This window comes from Equus asinus, chromosome 4 (assembly GCF_041296235.1).
Source record: "Equus asinus isolate D_3611 breed Donkey chromosome 4, EquAss-T2T_v2, whole genome shotgun sequence".
NCBI lineage: Eukaryota > Metazoa > Chordata > Mammalia > Perissodactyla > Equidae > Equus > Equus asinus.
Genome location: NC_091793.1, coordinates 100,934,157 through 100,952,758, shown reverse-complemented (window position 1 = coordinate 100,952,758; position 18,602 = coordinate 100,934,157). Strand labels below are relative to the sequence as shown.

Genomic DNA, 18,602 nt, shown 5'->3' with positions numbered 1-18,602 from the left:
GTGACCACGTTGCGCATACCAGAGGTCTGTGCCTTTTTTGCTATTTCCTCTGCAACCTGGGGATCTTCGTTTTTTTGTTGTTATCTTTTCCAATTTGATAGACTCTGTGTGTTATCTCTGTTAGAAAAGGAAAAACAACTAAATTTTACGCTCTGGCATGAGCTGCTCGGTATAAAATAACTGGAGGGGAGGATGCAGGACAGTTTACCCAAACCCACTTTAGATAGAGGTTTGGATTAACTTGCGGTTTATGCAGAAGTCCATCAGACTCCATGACCATTCCAAATTATATTTTTAATGAATGTCTGGTCCTCGTGCCATCCATGAAGACCCTAAGAAATAAATCATTTAAAATGCATGGAATACCTGGCAGGATGAATCTTGTGGGAACCAATCCATACATGTGCCCTAGAAATGAAAGGAAACCCAGAACAGTTAGCATTACGTGTAGTTTTAGAAGTACCTAATGAAGATCCTGGGGAAAAGAGTCCTTCTCGACTGGGAAGTTTTTAATTGGCATGGCTACGTGGAATAAAGTTACATCAGGATTGCAAGTCCAATTACCCAAGAGTTTACGAAAATCCGTTCTGTGCCTTCTGCACTGGAGAAGAACAAATGAAAAGAAACCCTGAACACACTTTAGCTTTCCTTCTTTTCATTTAGCAAGAGTAGGAACTGGTTTATGTCAAGAAATTGATCGTCGCTGTTGTCTCTGGCACATTAACGTTTTTCACACACGACAATTTGAACAGTTCCCTAGGAGGTTGCTGTCCTGTAATTGTCATGTCTCAGGTTTGCTGCGTGGTTGTAACAATAAGAGAGGCTCAGCCGGTTGATGAATTGGATGCTCCTAGACGTTTGTGCTGCCTTCTCTCTCCCTGTTCTCAGTAGAGGTTGATGGTACTTGCAGATCCTTGTGCCTTTGCATTTCTCACTTGGTTGATTAGTTCGGTCGTAAAATAAATACATTAAAAAATTTTTTCCCAAAAATAATGTCTTATGCATTGTCTTATCCCCCTTTCAGGTGGTGGATAGGTCACATGCCATTTCTCCAGAAACCATTTATTTCTCTTTGCTGAGCTTATGTGTATAAACCATATTCTTTAGATTCTAGACATTTCTTCCTCTTTCTCTCTTCTGCATACTAGGTATGGATGGATTTTAATCATTACTTCATTTTTGTTAGGTGATTAGCTGAAGGGCTTTGGCCTTTTTTTTTTTTTTTTGCGATAAATATCTTTTTCCCTCCATTTCAAAGTAAGGTCTTACATTACATTTTGGCTTTCTTGTTTGGCTTGAAGACTATAGTGTTGGGTTGTTTTTTCCCCCCAAATCATGTCGAGTCTGTACTTTTATTAGTATAAACTTAAAACTCGTGCTTTAAACTTAGCCAGAAATGGTGACTGAAGGGATAAGTTTTGGGTTTAAGTGTTTTAGTTTCATTTTCCTAAAGACGAGGTTGTGTTGCATTATTTCCTTGGCCTGACACACTCTTCATGGCGCAGGTCCAGTCTTGGCTCTAATAACCGTCTCTTCCCATTTTAGCCATTAACACACATTGTCGCTGGAAGTGGCTCCTCCGTGAGCTTCAGGAGGAGCCTGACTCAGACTCATTCTTTTTACTGAGCACCTACCAAATAACCTGGTTTTGTGCAGTGGAAAGATGAGTCACTTTCCCCCTCAGTCTTGGTTTCCTTCTCCTGTCGAAAAGGACTAGCCTCCTTGCCGGGTTGTTGTGAGGCTTGGCTGAGATATATGTGTGAAAGCCCTTATAAAATGTCAGATGTGACAGTTCTTGGAAAAGTTTATCACAGAAATCAAACGCATGTTGTAGCCTCTCTCCTGGTTCTTACCTTAACCGTCTCCATGTTCCTCATACACTTGTTAGACATACAAATTCCGCATTCATTAGCTCATTTGTTTACTCAAAAATATTTTCTTGAGGACCTATGGTACATTGCTACATCTTACTCTCCTTTTCTGCAAAATCTCCTTACATAATGTCATGTCCAAGAAATGGAAATCTTCAGGTACCATAGCTAAACACCCTGTGAGTAGTAACGGAGGATAAAAATATTTATAGAACCGAGTCCTCAAAATCATCGTCATTGCCAAAATGGATTTACAAATGTGGTCCTCTCATTACACATGGTACTAGATGAGGTGGTATAACCCTCGAGTCTCTGTCTGTTTAAAGTGAATGCACTATATATCTCTGTTTTCTGCAAGGTTTGCCATTCAGGGTTTGTGGTAAGAGTTGCATGCTTTCCTCTCTCTTAAGTATTTGTCGGTTTAAAAAAGATTGATTTTTTATTATCTCCTGAATTTCCATTGCAGCTTCTCTCTGATTCATCTGTGATTGGGTATCTCTTGTGTTTTATGCATAGGTGCTTGAAGGAAATTTAATTTGTCATTGACTGGACCTGAAAGTGCTTATTCCTGTGTACCACCCATTGCCAACTTGACTTGCCCTTCATTGCTGTCCCGTTGCCTCTGTCAATGAGGTGCATGGTTTGGGAAGGGCTTGGAGTCAGGCCTAGGAAGTGAGCTGCAGCTTGAGGCCATTCCCTGCTTTCCTTCTGAGTTAGGGTGTTTGTGAGAGGAAACAAGCAGGGAATTGGAGCAATTAGTGTGCCTAGTATAGCCTGGGTGTTAAGGGGGCAATTATCACCTTCCTCTGGATACAGTTTGGAACAGGCGCTGGCCTGGTGGGGACCTACCCAGGTAAAAGAAAAACTAATATTTTGATAAGCTGAGCTCTCAACAGTTAAGTAGTGGGAAAGGGTACTTAATTTTTACTTAGGATTTTGTCTTTTATTTTACCTCATTCTAAAACAGATAACCAGGTTTCTTGCAAGAGAGTGGGAATTAGTATTATTATTAAAAAATATAGATATTATTATAGATAATAGGTATTTGTCGAGTAAGCATAGGAGAGATATCCCTCAACTCAAACTCAAAGAAAGCCTACCTGTCCTTGCCATCCCCCGCCAATCCCCACTCGGCAGGGCCTAGGATGGGGCTGGGGAGAGTGAGTTCACCTCCACCTGGATTGCAGTACATATGAATCCCATTTTAATGCCAGGGGTGTTATTTACTCCTTAAAGTATAAAGCACTTTACACTTACCTGAAAAGAACTGTGTTTGTGTGTATGTATGTGTATATCTGTGTGCATATATGTATGTGTTTATATACGTAGAACTGTGTTACGTAATGAAGCTTTCTGGTTACTTCCTTTGACACTATGTCTTCAGTGATTTTCTAGTATCACTAGGATCTTGGCTCCCTTTGGAGGATCCTCTCCTTGCAGGTTCTGTGGGGCTTTTCTGAGGATCTATAAAATGCTGCGTTTATATTCAGAACGCATTACCTGGACCGTGTAAGCTTACAAGATTTAGTAAGTCCTGAACAACACAGGAAGTCGGGGAAGCCGAGGGTTGTGTTCTGCTGATTTCGCAGGACAGTTACAGGAAGTATCAGGAGCATCTTTCCTGGTAACAGTGCCCACTTAGTCTGACTCCTGGAGAGAACTAGCTGGAGGAAAGCTAGTCAAAAGTCTTCTCCCTGTTGTCTTATTTGTTTCTTATGTGTATTTTTATTTGGGGTATGGTCAATTCATATACAGTTTTACAGAATTTTATTGGGCTGTTTCTATCCCAGTTTATAACTTGAAATTAAAATAAATGGGGTGCTGGGAAGTGTGGTTTATTAAAAGATGTTTTACCCAATGATTCCTTCCACCTAACTGTTACTCTTATTGACAATAATCTTATTGATCATCCAGTCCAGTCCCCTTTTCAAAGCAGGTATATCAGCCTCCCACCCACCAACCCATCATATTTTGGTAATTGCCTTCATTTTTGGATTTTAAGGACCAAGAGACTAAGCAAAAATAGTTAGGGATCCAGCATAGAGTTAAAATTCTATTTTGTCAAAAAAGACAAACTGAAATAACCACCGTGTTTCATCACTCTCATAAAAAGAAAGGCCATTTATCACCAAAAATGTGGGATGTACATAATCTTAGATTAAATTGAATATTTTGAATAATTCGCTACACTTATTTTTCTGTTTACCACTGATGGTTGGTTTTTGTGAAACACTTCTCTGTAGCAGCATCCGTGACCCAGATTGGCACCTAGCTCTGTTTGAGCCCTGTCAGTAGTGGCAAACTACATCACTATTTAGAAAGGTCTTCCTTGTAGTCTTTCATTTTCCAGGTAAGCATCTGCACAGTCTTCAGCTGTTCCTTCCTCGTAGGATATGATTTCTAGACTTTTGTCTCCAGTGCTCACTCTCTTCTGAAAGAGCTCAGGCTAGGTAAAAGGAGATGTTCAAAACAAGTGTGTTCAGTGTTAGAAAGCACTCAATGAAAGCAGGCTATCGTTAGTCAGTCATTTATTCCCCCATTTCTGTTTTCTGAATTTTGACTATTTATTATTTACCAGGCTCTGTGTTGTGGCCTGATAGACAAAGAGGAGAGCAGTCCAAGGGCGTGCACCTAACGGGGCTGTAGACATGTAGGTAATGCAGTGGGGTGCTGGCTACTGCACTGAGATACAGTGGCAGAGTCCAGAGGCAGCTCTTAGCTCAGCGGGAAGGTCAGAACAGGCTTGCTGCCAGAGAGCACCATTCAGCTGAGGCTTGCAGAATGACGCTGAATTTCCCAGGTGAAGGCCCATCTTAAAGGTCAGGAAATCAAGATGGAGCAGGGCAGGCACAGGGCCTTGGAGAGGGATGTGTAGGTGAACCAGAGCTGTGTGAGTTTCCCAGGGCTGCCGTAAGAAAGTACCACAAACTGGATGGCTTAAAACAACAGAGATGGTTGTCTCCCAGTTCTGGAGGCCAGAAGTGCAACATTAAGGTGTCAGCAGAGCCATGTTCCCCCTGAAATCTACAGGGGAGACTCCTTCCTTGCCTCTTCCCGGCTTCTGGTTGTTTGCCAGCAATCCGTGGTGTTGTGCCTTGCAGCTGTATCCCTCTGCCTCAGTCATCACATGTCATTCTCCCTGTGTCCTCTATCTGTGTCCATATTTCCGTCTTCTAAGAACACCTATCTACACTGGATTAGGGCCTACCCTAATGACCTCATCTTAACTTGGTTGTATCTGCAAAGACCCTATTTCCAAATAAGATCACCTTCACAGGTACTGGAGCTGAAGACTTCAACATAATCTTTTTGGGGGACACAATTCAACCCATAATGGTAGGTGTTGGGGAATGGTGAGCAATGAGGCCCAAGAGCGTAATTTCTTTCTATGATCAGAATCATATGTTTTTCTCAATGTAACCTAAGTTTGTTTTTTCCGGAGAATCTGAACTTGTTCCTAATCAAAATACCCAGATATTTTCATGTAAGCCGAGGCTTTCCCTAAATTTGGACAGTTGATCTTTTCCCCCTTGGAACTTGTATGTAAGACTGATGTTTTCCCTGTTAAATATTATTATAGTGTTGGCTTTGGCCGAGTATTCATTCTAGCCTGTGGAAGTAATTTCTGAGTTTTAATGCGGACGTCTTACCTTCACCATCCCCCCTAGCTTTGGGATGTTTATGTATTAGTAAATGTGCTATCAGTTATCTGATTTATGTCATTCTTTAAATGTTGAAAAAGTGCTGGCCAAGAACAGAGCCTTGTGGCATATTGCTGGAGGTTTCCATCTGTGCTGACTGTGACCATTAGTGGACCCAGAGACTTCAGCTCACTCGCTTGTTTAACCAGGCACCCATTCATCCAAACCAGTTTTCCTCTTCCCAGATATCCTCATCTAATCCATGAACAAATAGGATTTTTATTTACTTCGAAGCTTTCCCAAACAGCCCTGTCTTCCTCACCATACCCCAAAATAGAAAGAACAAAAGTTTAATGTGCGTGACTTGCTCTTGAGCACTTTACTGGTACTACTTCTTTTCACAAGTCTCTTTACCTTCTATTTACTAATTCACGCTGGAATTTTGCTTCAGATCAGCATTAGCCTTACCTGCCTTTAATTTCTAGAATCTAGTATTTTATTCTTTTAAAGAATCTGAATGGCATTTTTGCCTTTCCATTAGTACTGCTCCTATTATGCAGGATTTCTCAAAACAAGCAAGGCTGGCAAATTCTTACCGACTAGCTCATGTAAATCAGAAGCACTTATTTAGCCCTGATCTCCGTTCACAACCCCCTTACTTGCAAAGTAGAATCAGAACATCTTCTGGAAAATGCAGGGACTTGAAGCTGTCTTGAGAGTGAGGCGTAGTATCTTGGTTTGGGATATGGTAAATGTGAAACTGATACTAAAGTAACTCACAGCTTTTCATCCTGTTTAGTTCCCTTCTTTCACATAAAGATAATTTCTCTGATTTTCTTAAGTTTTAAGATGATAAATTTTTAGAGCTATGCTGTTCTGTCTTTGGAATGATTGCTTATCTTTATCCGCAGTGTCTGTAGACATTCTTGTTCAGAGGCAAACCAGTAGGAAACCAGTGTGGGAGTACTATTTATCCTTTTCCATCAGGTCCGCTCTTAGAGCCATGACCATTGTCACGAGTGACCCTTGAACAGAATATCTGAGTTTAGAAACATCCACTGTGCTGGCAGGCTACATTAGCATTCCCTTGCTTGTACAGTCCAAGTGTATTTTTTCCTAGTGATACATTCATATTGTATCACCAGATTTCTTAGAACTGAAGTGAATAAACTAGGTATCATTTTCCTTTTCAGTCTGTTCTTCAGACTGGCTCTTGAAGGTTGTGGGACAGTCAGGATTTATTACTTTAGAAAAGGATAGACTGCGTTTGGAAATCAATATGCTGGTGCCATGTTTTGGATCAAAGCCAACATTAGTGTTCATCTAGAAAATGTCTAATTTGACTCCTGCCTTTGTAGCTTGTGTCAGAATCTAGAGAAATTTCTAGGTAATGTGCACAGAGTTTTAACAGTTGAAGGTAACTCTGTTTTGCTTCAGAGGGCATGTTTACTTTTACTCTCTGTCACGCTGTTCTTGTTTTGAGTGAAGCAGTCATTTATGGTTTGCAGTGCTGGAGTTTAATGCATTCGGTTTCTACAGACTGACAGTTCCTTGGTACTCTGTGTGTGTGTATGTGTGTGTATAAAAGGTTTCCAGTTTTGATTTCTTTTAAAAGGAGCAGGAAATGTAGAGATACTTGAAAAACAATCTAGAAACAAAAACTCTTCTAGGTTTTTTGGGTTTTTTTCCCCCCAACCTTTTACACTTTTCTTTTTGGTACTAATTTTTAATTCCATGTCAAACTCCTAATTACCTTGGTTCCCCCAGGTGTTTTTTTGTTTTAGTTTGGTTTTTAGATTTTGGGCTTTTTTCGGTGAGGAAGATTGGTCCTGAGCTCCCATCTGTTGCCAGTCTTCCTCTTTTTGCTTGAGGAAGATTGTTGCTGAGCTAACATTCGTGCCAGTCTTCCTTCACTTTGTATATGGGATATTGCCACAGCAATTGGTTAATGAGTGGTGTGTACGTCCACGTCCAGGATCCGAACCCACAAACCCTGGGCCGCTGAAGCAGAGCATGCAAACTTAACCACTGCGCCACCAGGCCAGCCCCTCCCCCCGGTGTTTTTATAAGCTAAATTGGGATAAAGTACAAGGCCATGTCTGTTTTCCAAGGTAAAATGTAGTATTTCCTTTCTCCCTACTACTGTCAACCTCCCTAATTCTCCACACCAGACACTTTAAGGGGAAAAAATTCATGTTATGTGTTTCTGTGTCATTCATTCAGCCATATATATTGTGTTTACAATATGCAGAGAACTGTCCTGAAAAGTAACCATAAAAATGGAAGGTCTATAGTTTTTTCAACCATAAAAATGGAAGATCTATGTTTTTTGCAGCATAGGACCATGTTGATAGTAAGGTAAGGAGGTGGTTTAGCTTAGTGCTGTCAAGTGCTAAGAATTAGAAGTGCCATTATTTGGAGGGTGGTGGGAGAAACGGATAACATTTATTAGTCATTGAATATCTCTTATGTATCAAACACTGTGCTTGCCCCTTAACAGCAGTCCTGGGAGGTAAATGTTATCATGATGCTTTCGGGTTGGGGATGCTGAGGCTAGACAACTACACGAGAATCAGAGCTGGTCATTGGCCGATTGAGGACTTGAGGATAGGTCACTCTGGTTGCAAGTCTACTTTCCAATATAATATTGTCTTCTTTATGATACAGTGAAGCTGAGATTGTCAAAGCTAATACGTTACAGGTTTCGGTGAGAGAGGAAAAGAATTTAAGAAATGCTCAATTATTATCAGTTCATAAATTCAACTCAGAAAAAAGCACTTTCTATAATCAAATTGCCTTTGTTTTAAAAGTTAGGCATTAATCAGCGTTTCGGAGTTAGGGATTCATTTTTATGATAGATAATCTGCATTTTACTTGCAAAATTCTGGGTTCCATTTTCAGCATGTATTATTTTCCTCTGACATATTAGTACTCAGGAGCACTAATTTCGGTCTGGCCATCTGTGACTGCATTCATAAGTGCTATAGTACAGTGACTTGTGGCAAAAATATTGTCATAAGATAATGTAAATGACCTTTTGTGTGCTATGTACTCTTAAAAGACCATAAGATAGTGTAAAGCTACTTTACCTTGATTGCGGATGATAATAGACTTGATACTAAATGATAAGAGCAAATCTCTGTAATAAATCAAATGCTTTATAGTGTACTTTTTGTTTACAAGAGAGATATGTTTGTTATAGAATATGGGGGGGAAGGGCATCTTAGCCATTTCTAATGAGGAAGTTTTAATGTTCATTCTATATTAATTATTTAGTTCAAGCCATACGTGCAATAAACAGCATCAATTTTTGCTTTTGTGTAGCATTTATAATGGATTAGTCGTGCCACCCAGGAATGTTGAAAAGGCAAATTAGCAGAAATGGTTCTAAATTTAGTCAGGAAAGGTTGTTAATCCCAAAATCTGGGTGTAAACTACCAATTTAAGTTTTGTTCTGAAAGGATGTGTTTATCTTAAATCTTAATTTCAATGTTATGGAAAATCAGATATGTAGATGTGTATATTTTCTCTTGAACAATGTGATATTGTGTCCCAAAGCTTCTGTAATTTATTCTCCGTCAGCTCACGTGCTATACGGCAACCACTTTAGCCGAGGGTTAGACCACTTGAAGGTGGTCTGAGCTCCTGCTAAATCATCTCTAATCTGCAAGCTCTCAATCTGAGGCTGGGGCTGAAACACACTGCCCTTTCCAGGATGGTTCAGAAAAGTGAACCATGGTAGTGCCTTTTCCCATCTCTGCGTTCACAAAGACAAGCCACTGGCTTTCCATAGCACCAATCTCAGGGTTACTTTTCTCAGATGTCAAATTAATTATTTAAGGCTAGTTCAAAGAAGTCCTCTGTCTTAAAACTCGTCTGTCCTTTAGAACCTTTCTATTCATTTGCTGGCGCTCCTCATCCCTCCATTTTAATTTCTTGAACTTGAATGTTATTACTTGAGTACAAAGAGCAAAAATTATATATATTTATATTTATAATAAAATGTGGCATCTCTCTGTGCTAATCCTAGCCATAATATTTTCATTAATCTTACTAAAATCTTGCTTTCGTCATATCATTCTGCAGTTGCAAAACCTCCAGCCACATTCTGTTCCCTGAGTCTTTTTTCCTGGAACCCAAGGCCCAATGAGACCTTTCCAGACTGACTTCTATAACCCTCCCCCACATACAGGTTGCATTAGACAGATTCTTCTGTTTATTGTCCTCCATAGCCCACCTGAATTTCTCCTTTCCCCAAGTCTTTCTTGTTGAACTTGACCTTCATCCTATGTTTATGCCCCCTTTATTTATCATTCATCACATAAAATCTTAATATTCTTAGTTACTTTTTAATATTAAAAATTCCTTACATCCCCCGATGGACCCCCTTAATGGCAGCAATGGCATTTTCTATATTTTCCTTAGGCCTTGTATGCTGAAGGGCATACTGTAGGCATGTGTGAATAATTGTGCGTTGATTTCTGGGTCTGATCTCTTTCTTGACTGTACTCATCTTTCCTGTGTTCCATTCACCTTCAGCTCCACATTTGTTTCTGACCTTTAGCGCTATAGCAGCTCTTCCTGCCAAGCGTTTTCTTCCTTCAAACCCCGGCTCCAATTCCAGCTGCCTAAGATGGAGCTTCCTGTTCTGTTCCATATACCAGGAATCATTTCTTCACCAAGGCACGCCCTGCCGTACAACTCAGGTGGAAGGGACAGTTATTGAATGTAAGAGTTAAAACAGCTGGAATGAAAAATGGAATGAATATCTTTAATATTTTTATATCTCAGAAGAGTCTTATAGAAACAATGAAAATCTTCAGGGGTAAAAAGTCTTACAAAATCTGTTTGATATTGATTGCCTGATTTTAAAATTTTACCTCTTGTATCTCATCTGCAAATACTGAACCACTTCATATACCAAGTGAACAAAGAAAGTATAACCAGCTGACTTACTCATGGTAGTGAGAATTCAGAAGAACGTGGATAAGTGACGACTCCTGTTTTTTTATTTTAAGCGTCATTCTCCAACAAACTTTTCAGTAATTTATACTATTTTTCTTCCCCTATTCAACCACTGTTAGAAGAACTAAAGCAAATATTAGGAAATCACGTTTTCCTGGGAGGCCACTGAAAAACTAAAGCAGCAAAGAAAGCAAGCTAGAAAACGACATGTACAGTATCACCTGTGTGTGGATGTATATCTAGGTATATTTTTTTCGTTTTCCCCCAACAAGTCCAAAAAAACAAGTGGTTTTGGCTTCTTGTCCCCAAATCCATTCCCACCAAATAGATACATGAGTTACTCCTTTTGAGCTTTAAAGCCATTCATGCGTTCTCCTCACTGATACATATGTTCTGTTGGGCATCTTATTCCAAATAGAACAATGTTGTCTACCTGAGAAAGTCAGATAGCTTTCTGAATGTTATCAGCATCTGTCTTAGAGACTTTAGCAGTTACAGAGTCTGCCCTCATCCCCTCACTCATTAGGAGCTGTGGAGTTTCAAAATGGGAATTGATTTGAACCTGTGGAGCAGTCTGTGGTCGATGACCAAAGTTTCTGAAGCTGTCAACATGGTTGGCCAGAGCAAACTTCCTGTCTCCCATCTTTGCTACTTATTAACTGTGTAACCTTTTACCAGGTCTCATACTCACTCTGCTTCTCAGTTTCACATCTCCAAAGTGGGAATAGTACTTTACGTACTCAAAACGTTGTGAAGATTAAAATAATTGACGTAAATCACTTAGAACAGTGCCTAGCATAAAATAAAAGCTGTATGCGTGTAAGCTATGACTTTTACTATTTCCCTGAATTAACTCACTAGGTCATAGGTTTTCCAATGTTGATTCTGGTCAGATAACCACATACTCAGAAGTTTTGTGGGGTTTTTTCCCCTCATTTCAATCCCCTGACCCTCCTTCTTGCTGATTATTGTCATTGGCACAAGCACAGCATCTCTCACAGGATGTGTGAGTCCTTCTGTGTCCTTCAGAGGCAGTTCAGCTATTAAAACAAAAACAATCATTCTACATGCTTGAGCAATGTGCCGCCCTTTTTCAAACTTAAAAATCTTTTTCTTGGTTTGCATTATAAGTATACACTTTTCCTTACTGTTGTTTTCCACACGCTCATTGCTTTTTCAGATTTAATACGGTTCATACAGTATTCCAAAACTAAACACAAACACTGCAGATGACCTCATGGTGCCTTAAATGAATTTACAACTGAAATGACCAGTATGAAAATAACTTAGCGACCATTATCGCCATCTGTTGGTGGTGAGTGGAGTGGACTCCACTCTCCAGAACCTTGGTTTGTAACTTAGTTTGGTGTTCAAAGATTGCAAGCTGCCTAGTAGAGGAGTGTGTGTGTGTATACGCACATTGGACAAAGTTTATAAGGGTATGTATCAATATGTTTAGCATTCATATTTAGGGCTTGAGGTGCTTTTAACATTTCAACCTACTTTTCTATGTCTTCTAATTAGAATAAATATGTATTTCTTTTGTAATTAAGGTAAACTAACAAAAAGGTAGAATTTAGGAGGGACTAAAATGATGAGGCAGAGGAGAAAATTAAGCTTTATTTACTAAGTGCAAACTAAAATATGCTTAGATTTTATATTACAGCAGATGAAAGAAGAGATATAAATGGAAATGAGGGAGAAATGACTAAAGCTGTGGTGTAAACAGAGGAAATTTTGATATATTCTAAGCAGAAGGTTTTATCAGACAAGTTCACTTGGGCCAATAGGTTTAAATGTGAGCTTTTGCTTGTTATCCTCTCCCTTTGAAATTCTAATTATTCTGTAGTCACATCTCTTAATTACTCTTTAACCTTTTAATGTCAGAGCTTCTAGAGTGGATTATCTACTCTTAGCAAAGAATATTATATTCGGGGTAGCCAAGGCTGTGGTCTGAGCCTTGTTACTTTGAAGCTGGATAAAACCCAAAGAATCTTCATATTCACCATTTTTCCTGTAAAATTCTACAGCTTGCTTTCTTGAGTGTGCATCTCCTTGGTGTTAGACAGCGAATTCTGCCAGTCAGGAGGCCTGTTTCTCTCAGTACATCATATGTCTTTGTTACTTGGTGATGACTCCCCACCCCCCTCACAAATTAAGCTGCATATGGGAACAAGGGAAGGTACAACTCTGGTTGCTTTATGAATTTTTACCCAGATATCTGTTACTCTCGTAGGCACTGATGAACAACAATAGAATTAGACTAAATGTTCATTATCTATAATGGCTTCTCGCCCCTCCCCCACCCCTTGCCCCACGTTATTAAATCTTACTACAAGGAAAATTAGTAGAGGGAAATGGTGACCACTCTGAGCCTGCTGCCTGCTTTCTCGTTTCTTGAGGAGCCATTTGATAGATGGCTCTTGCCTGAATTATAGATCCTTTCTCAGGTCATCAAAACTACTTGTTCTGTACTCCCTTCCCACGACGTGGTGACTGGGTCACCCACTGAGAAGCTAGCTTAGCCAGGGCCTGAGTGATTTGAAGTGCTCCATCTTCCAGTTCAGGGGTTGGTATTTTGATGAGAACCTCTTGTGTTGTGAGTGGTGTAACTGAGAGGACAGTCCAAAAAAGAAGGTATTTTAGGAGAGGGAAACCCTTCAGCTTCTCTCGGGTCACTCCAGATGAGCGTCCTCCTGCGCTGCTGCATTGCAGGGAGGCCATATGCAATAGTTCCCCAGGCAGAGTGAAAACCGTCTTCTGATTTTCTGGGAAGTCATATGGTCTTTCACTCTTAACCCACAAATCATGATGAAAACCACAATAGAAAGTAAAACTGATAAATTTCAGAAATCTCTCTTCTCCTACCCCTTCCCCCTTATTCCTCTTTCAACCGTGAACCACACGTTTATTTCTTGTATTTAAAACAAACAAAAAAGTTGCTGTGGCTTGAAAAATAAATCTATTCCAATACCTTAATAGAAGAGATCTTCCCTTTTGTTCCCTTCCTTTCATACTCTGAGTGTGTAAAGGAAACATTATTTCTCAAAATTATTTCATAGATAAATTTCAGTGAGAACTTAAGCCCAATTTGTTTTTGAGCTTTGGGATTTTAGGCAAGATTTTAGGCTCAAAACATCTATGAGCTTTTGTTTTCCCATTTGCAAAAATGAGAATAATAATACCTACCTCATAGATTGTTGTGAACTAAAGTAGATCATATATACCAAGTGCTTGGCACAATGCCTAGAGCCAAAGTAGGAACTGAGTAAATGTAATCCCTTTTCTGGTTTCTTACTACCTTCTTGTGGCACTTAAGGATGGGGACATTCTGAGAAATGCGTCGTTAGGTGATTTTATCATTGTATGAACATTGTAGAGTGTACTACACAAACCTAGGTGGTATAGCCTACTACACACCTACGCTATAGGGTACTTATCTTTATGGGACCACCACTGTATATGCGGTTCGTCGTTGACTGAAACATTGTTATGTGGCCCAGGACTGTAAATGTTTCAGGAGATTTTAGAGATGTTTCATGGAAAAGATAATATTTAAACAGGTTCTTCAAGTTCAAGCTTGGGTAGAATGGAGAGATGAGAGAGACGTGTTTAAAGTGATGTTTAAGGTAAATTAATGCAGCAGATGGGGTTGGAAGGACTAGAGGCTGGAGGCAAGGAGAACCATTATGTGCTTTTTGCATAGGTCCAGGCACAGTGAAGGGAAGGACTGAATATTAGAACTATGTCAGAGACAAAATTCAGAAGAGTTACTGACTGCCTGGATTCAGGAATGGCTGAGTTGATGATGTCTCAAGGACCTCACACTTGATGAAAGATCGAGAGTGTGACAGTGCTATTGAATGAAAAGAGACATGGAGAGGAGACAGGGAAAGGTGTGTTTGGAGTTCTTTGGGGGTGGGATTTAGAAAATAATGAACATGAAGTGACATTTAACTAGATATTTAAGTATCTTAAGATACTAAGATGTTTAAATTGAAAGGGAAAGAGACAAAAACTAGAGCTTGGTGGGATTAAAAACAAAAACCCAGGAAGGAGAAATGAGCATCATCAGAGAAGATGCATTAATTAAATCCATGGCCTTGGATGACTTTCCTAGGAAAAGGAAAGTTTGAATACCCAGTATTAAACATGGTGAACGTACTTGGTTCAGGAAGGAGAGGAAGAAGTTGAACGGGCGAAGAACCACTGGTAGAAAGCCCAGAAAGGTGGAATGAGATTCCGGGCCTGAGGGCAGAGGCAGAGAGAGGTGCGGGTCGCATAGATGTGTAAGTGAAGAGTAATGTTGAATACATCAAAGAGATCGAAGAACCAAAACCAGAAGGAAGAGTAGCATGGATTGATTGAGTATCAGGGCCACCAGGAGCCTTTTCTCTTTTCCTGCTTCTTGTATCTCCCTTTCTCCATGTCTTTATCTTTCTCATCGTTAATGTGGAGAGCAGAACCAGAAGGGTAGAAGGCCAGCTCTAAGCGTCTCTAAATTTCCCTTCTTCTGTTTGGTTTACAAAAGACCCTGAACTCTGTGACCTCAAGCAAAGTCTCTTAATCTCTGTGACTCTCAATCCCTTTATCCTAAATTGGAGTCATACCAACTTTCTTCCCTACTTTTGGAAAGGTATGAAGCAGGGATGCAATCTAAAACCACTTTCAGCTAAAACTCGTGTAAACGTGTGAGCGCTGGTTAATATCAAGCATGTAAATAACCTAGGTAGATAAATGGTTGCTGAAAGATGATCTTTAAATCACTTATTTTTTCTGGTTTGCAGATTTAAAAGAATTTTTTTTTTTTATTTGTAAGCTTAGTGACCTGTGTTAATGCTGTTATAAATCCTCAGGATCTCCATGGGGAATTGAAGGTGTTTGTGTAGCATTAGGCCTCTTGGATGTAATTGTCATTTGAACCTTAAATTATCTTTACTTTCATGCCTAGTTAGTAATTATTTGATTACATGATTACACAGAGTGAAAATTAACTGAGAGAGAGGTGGCTCAAGCCATTTGTTTCTTCTAGATAAATGTATTTCAGCTTGTCCAATGCATAAAATAGAAATCTACAATATTCAAAATGGTTTAAAATGCTACACGGATACTTACGTTTCCTAAAACTTTTAAGACTCTTTTTAGTCCTCAGAAGCAGTCATGAGAAAGCAGTATTACAGAAAATGTGAAATTTTTTTTTTTTTTTAAAGATTTTATTTTTTCCTTTTTCTCCCCAAAGCCCCCCGGTACATAGTTGTGTATTCTTCGTTGTGGGTCCTTCTAGTTGTGGCATGTGGGACGCTGCCTCAGCGTGGTCTGATGAGCAGTGCCATGTCCGCGCCCAGGATTCGAACCAACGAAACACTGGGCCGCCTGCAGCGGAGCGCGCGAACTTAACCACTCGGCCACGGGGCCAGCCCCAGAAAATGTGAAATTTTTAAAGTAAACATATAGGAAAGATAAATTTTTGAATTCACCATGTAAATGAGGAAGTGAGTCTCAGATATGTGAAGTTATGTGCTTTTCCCAAAGTCCCAATAACTTTTAAGTATTATTTTTCAAAGTTTTTTCCCTCAGTTTTTAGGAAACAAACATAGATAGCAGTGCTTTACATTCCGATCACCATGGTCACTGTGAAAGGGTGTAGGCTTAGTGCCAATATTTAAACTTATACCACCACTTCAATTTCAGTAGCAGTGCACTAAATTTTAATGTTCTGAATTTTTCTCCTTCTTCCCCCAACTTCTGTTTTACGTTAAGGAATTTGAACACATTTCTCATACAAACCTTCATAAAATTAATGCCTAATCCCTGATTGCTTTATATTCTTGGTTGTCCATTTCTTGCACATGCATACATATACACACGTGAGTGAGTGTACTGTATAACTATTATTACTGAGTTAAAATATGTGTTAATAAATATATTTATTTATAGTTATCAAAATCTTAGGTAAAAGAGGGGCCAGCCTGATGGCACAGAGGTTAAGTTCGCACGTTCCCCGTTGGTGGCCCAGGGTTCACCAATTTGGATCCCGGGTGCGGACCTATGTACAGCTTGTCAAGCCGTGCTGTGGCAAGTGTCCCACATATAAAGTGGAGGAAGATGGGCACGGATGTGAGCTCAGGGCCAGTCTTCCTCAGCAAAAAGAGGAGGATTGTCAGCAGATGTTAGCTCGGGGCTAATCTTCCTCAAAAAAAAATCTTAAGTAAAAGAGATCTCTTTTAAATATATCATCAAGTGTGTTAAACGTATATACACACACACACACACACACGCATCCTTCTGTGATGATCTGGATCCATGCAGTGCTGTCCACTCAACTAGAATGAATAGATGTGCAGGCAGCTTTCCCCCTCTTATTAGTTTGTAAAGGCTGTTTGGATCATAGTACTTTCCTTTAAGAATTCTGGAACCTTGCGTTTGGCTTGGTATTTGACCACAAACATAGCGTTACTAGAAGAAAGTATTTTTCATAGAGCTCACATTCCATTTTTTGTGGTCCCGAGATTGTCAGGTAAGTACAGAATTCCTCAAAGCTAAACATGAAAGTGTAATCCAAAGATTTAAACGGGAGGCCTAGCCATTCCCTCTTTTTAGTTTAGTTTTGAGTTTAGAATTCTCATTTCCTGTCCCCTAGAAAAGAACATTTTGTACTTTAAAGTTTGCAGATGTTTGAAAAGTATGTGTGTTCTCTGGACTTAGACATTAATAAGGGTTCCTTGATTATAACTTCTTCTTTCTTTTCTTTTTGTCTTTTTTTAGATATGGGAAAATAGTCTCCACGAAGGCAATTTTGGATAAGACGACAAACAAATGCAAAGGTATTTTTCCTTGGCTGATGATTTGCTAAATCATACCTTTAGAAAAATGATGGAATTTTAAACCTGATCTTTGGTTTCAGAACTACCTCCACTTTTTTAAAAACCAAGTCTTATACATCACCCAATTTCTATCTTACACGATGTCAGCATATTGCTTACATTTGTCCCTGGTCATGTTTTGGCCGGAAACCCAACAGCAGCTAGCAGTTTGCCAGAATTTCAGATTTGACGCCAGTGGAGTTAGCATGCAAAATACTGGTTGGCATTTAGCCCCTACTTTTAAAAGGGAAGTAGAGTTAGAAAATAGCTTTTTTTCCCCTAAGTCTGAGGAGATTAGAGCTGCTTACTGAAGACCATTGGACTGTACTAAAGAACTGAAAAGATTACATATTGTGCAAATTGGCTCTATTAATTAGAATAGAGTAGTTTTAAGCAGTACTTAATTACATGTTTCAATACTCCCAATTGTTCTCTGCTGAATGCCTGTTGACAATATTGGCAGCAGGAGGAGAGAACCATTTTCACTGACCAAATTGTAATAGGAAGGGGAGGTCATATGCCCCTTTGAAATATGCTGCTGCATTAATTTGATGCACTGACCTTCAGTTTTCTGTGTAATTAGGATGAGCTCATCCAGCTCCATGAGCTGGAAGAGGAGGCATCTATAGTAGGCAGCACTGATGCTCTGTGGTTCTGACTTTTAATGATCCAGCATCTTAACAATAGGCATGTGATTTCTAGGAAAAGGGAAGAATGGAGTCAGCTGACTTTGAGTCTAACTACTGACCCCGTGAATTGAAATAAGGTTGACAGGAATAGGCAGAGAAGGCAAATCTTCCCATTAATTAGACCCCAGTTTTTCAAGTAGTGGTGACGGCCGTGGCTTAGCACAGTCTGAAAAAGGCAAAGAACATAAACGAACCCTACCGTAGGGCCCCGCCTTAGAAGCCAGCCATTTCCTTTAATCTAGACTTGAAGTGGTTCATTGTGTTTCTGTCTCTTCTTCAAAGCTCCTAAATTTAAAAGAGCTATTGTGGCGAATATCTAAGCCCGTGTTTAATCAACATGGCACATTAGGGCAGTTCTGCCCTAAGACAGTGAATAGAACAATGCTTTATGTAGAGTGGTACTCAGCAAATATTTTAAACAAATTAAACTAGAGAGAGTCAAATTGTAGACTGAAATATATGCACTTAGTTGCCAAGATTAGTTTTATTTAACGTATTTGTAAATAATTTGGGAGAGCAGGGACACAAAAATGTTTGGTTTTATAAAGAAAAATAGATTTTCGCAAGCATAAA

The 18,602-nt window shown here is 39.5% G+C and overlaps 1 protein-coding gene across 20 annotated transcripts in view; it reads left to right on the top strand.

Moving 5' to 3' along the window:
• Window positions 1-18,602, top strand: part of RBMS1 (RNA binding motif single stranded interacting protein 1) — a 206,781-nt gene that overhangs the window by 144,572 nt on the left and 43,607 nt on the right. For all 20 annotated transcript variants that reach the window (XM_014859998.3, XM_070507950.1, XM_014859988.3 and 17 more), the window contains exon 3: window positions 17,243-17,301. In XM_014859998.3, the coding sequence (XP_014715484.1) occupies window positions 17,243-17,301 (59 nt within the window). The remainder of the gene's footprint in view (window positions 1-17,242; window positions 17,302-18,602) is intronic.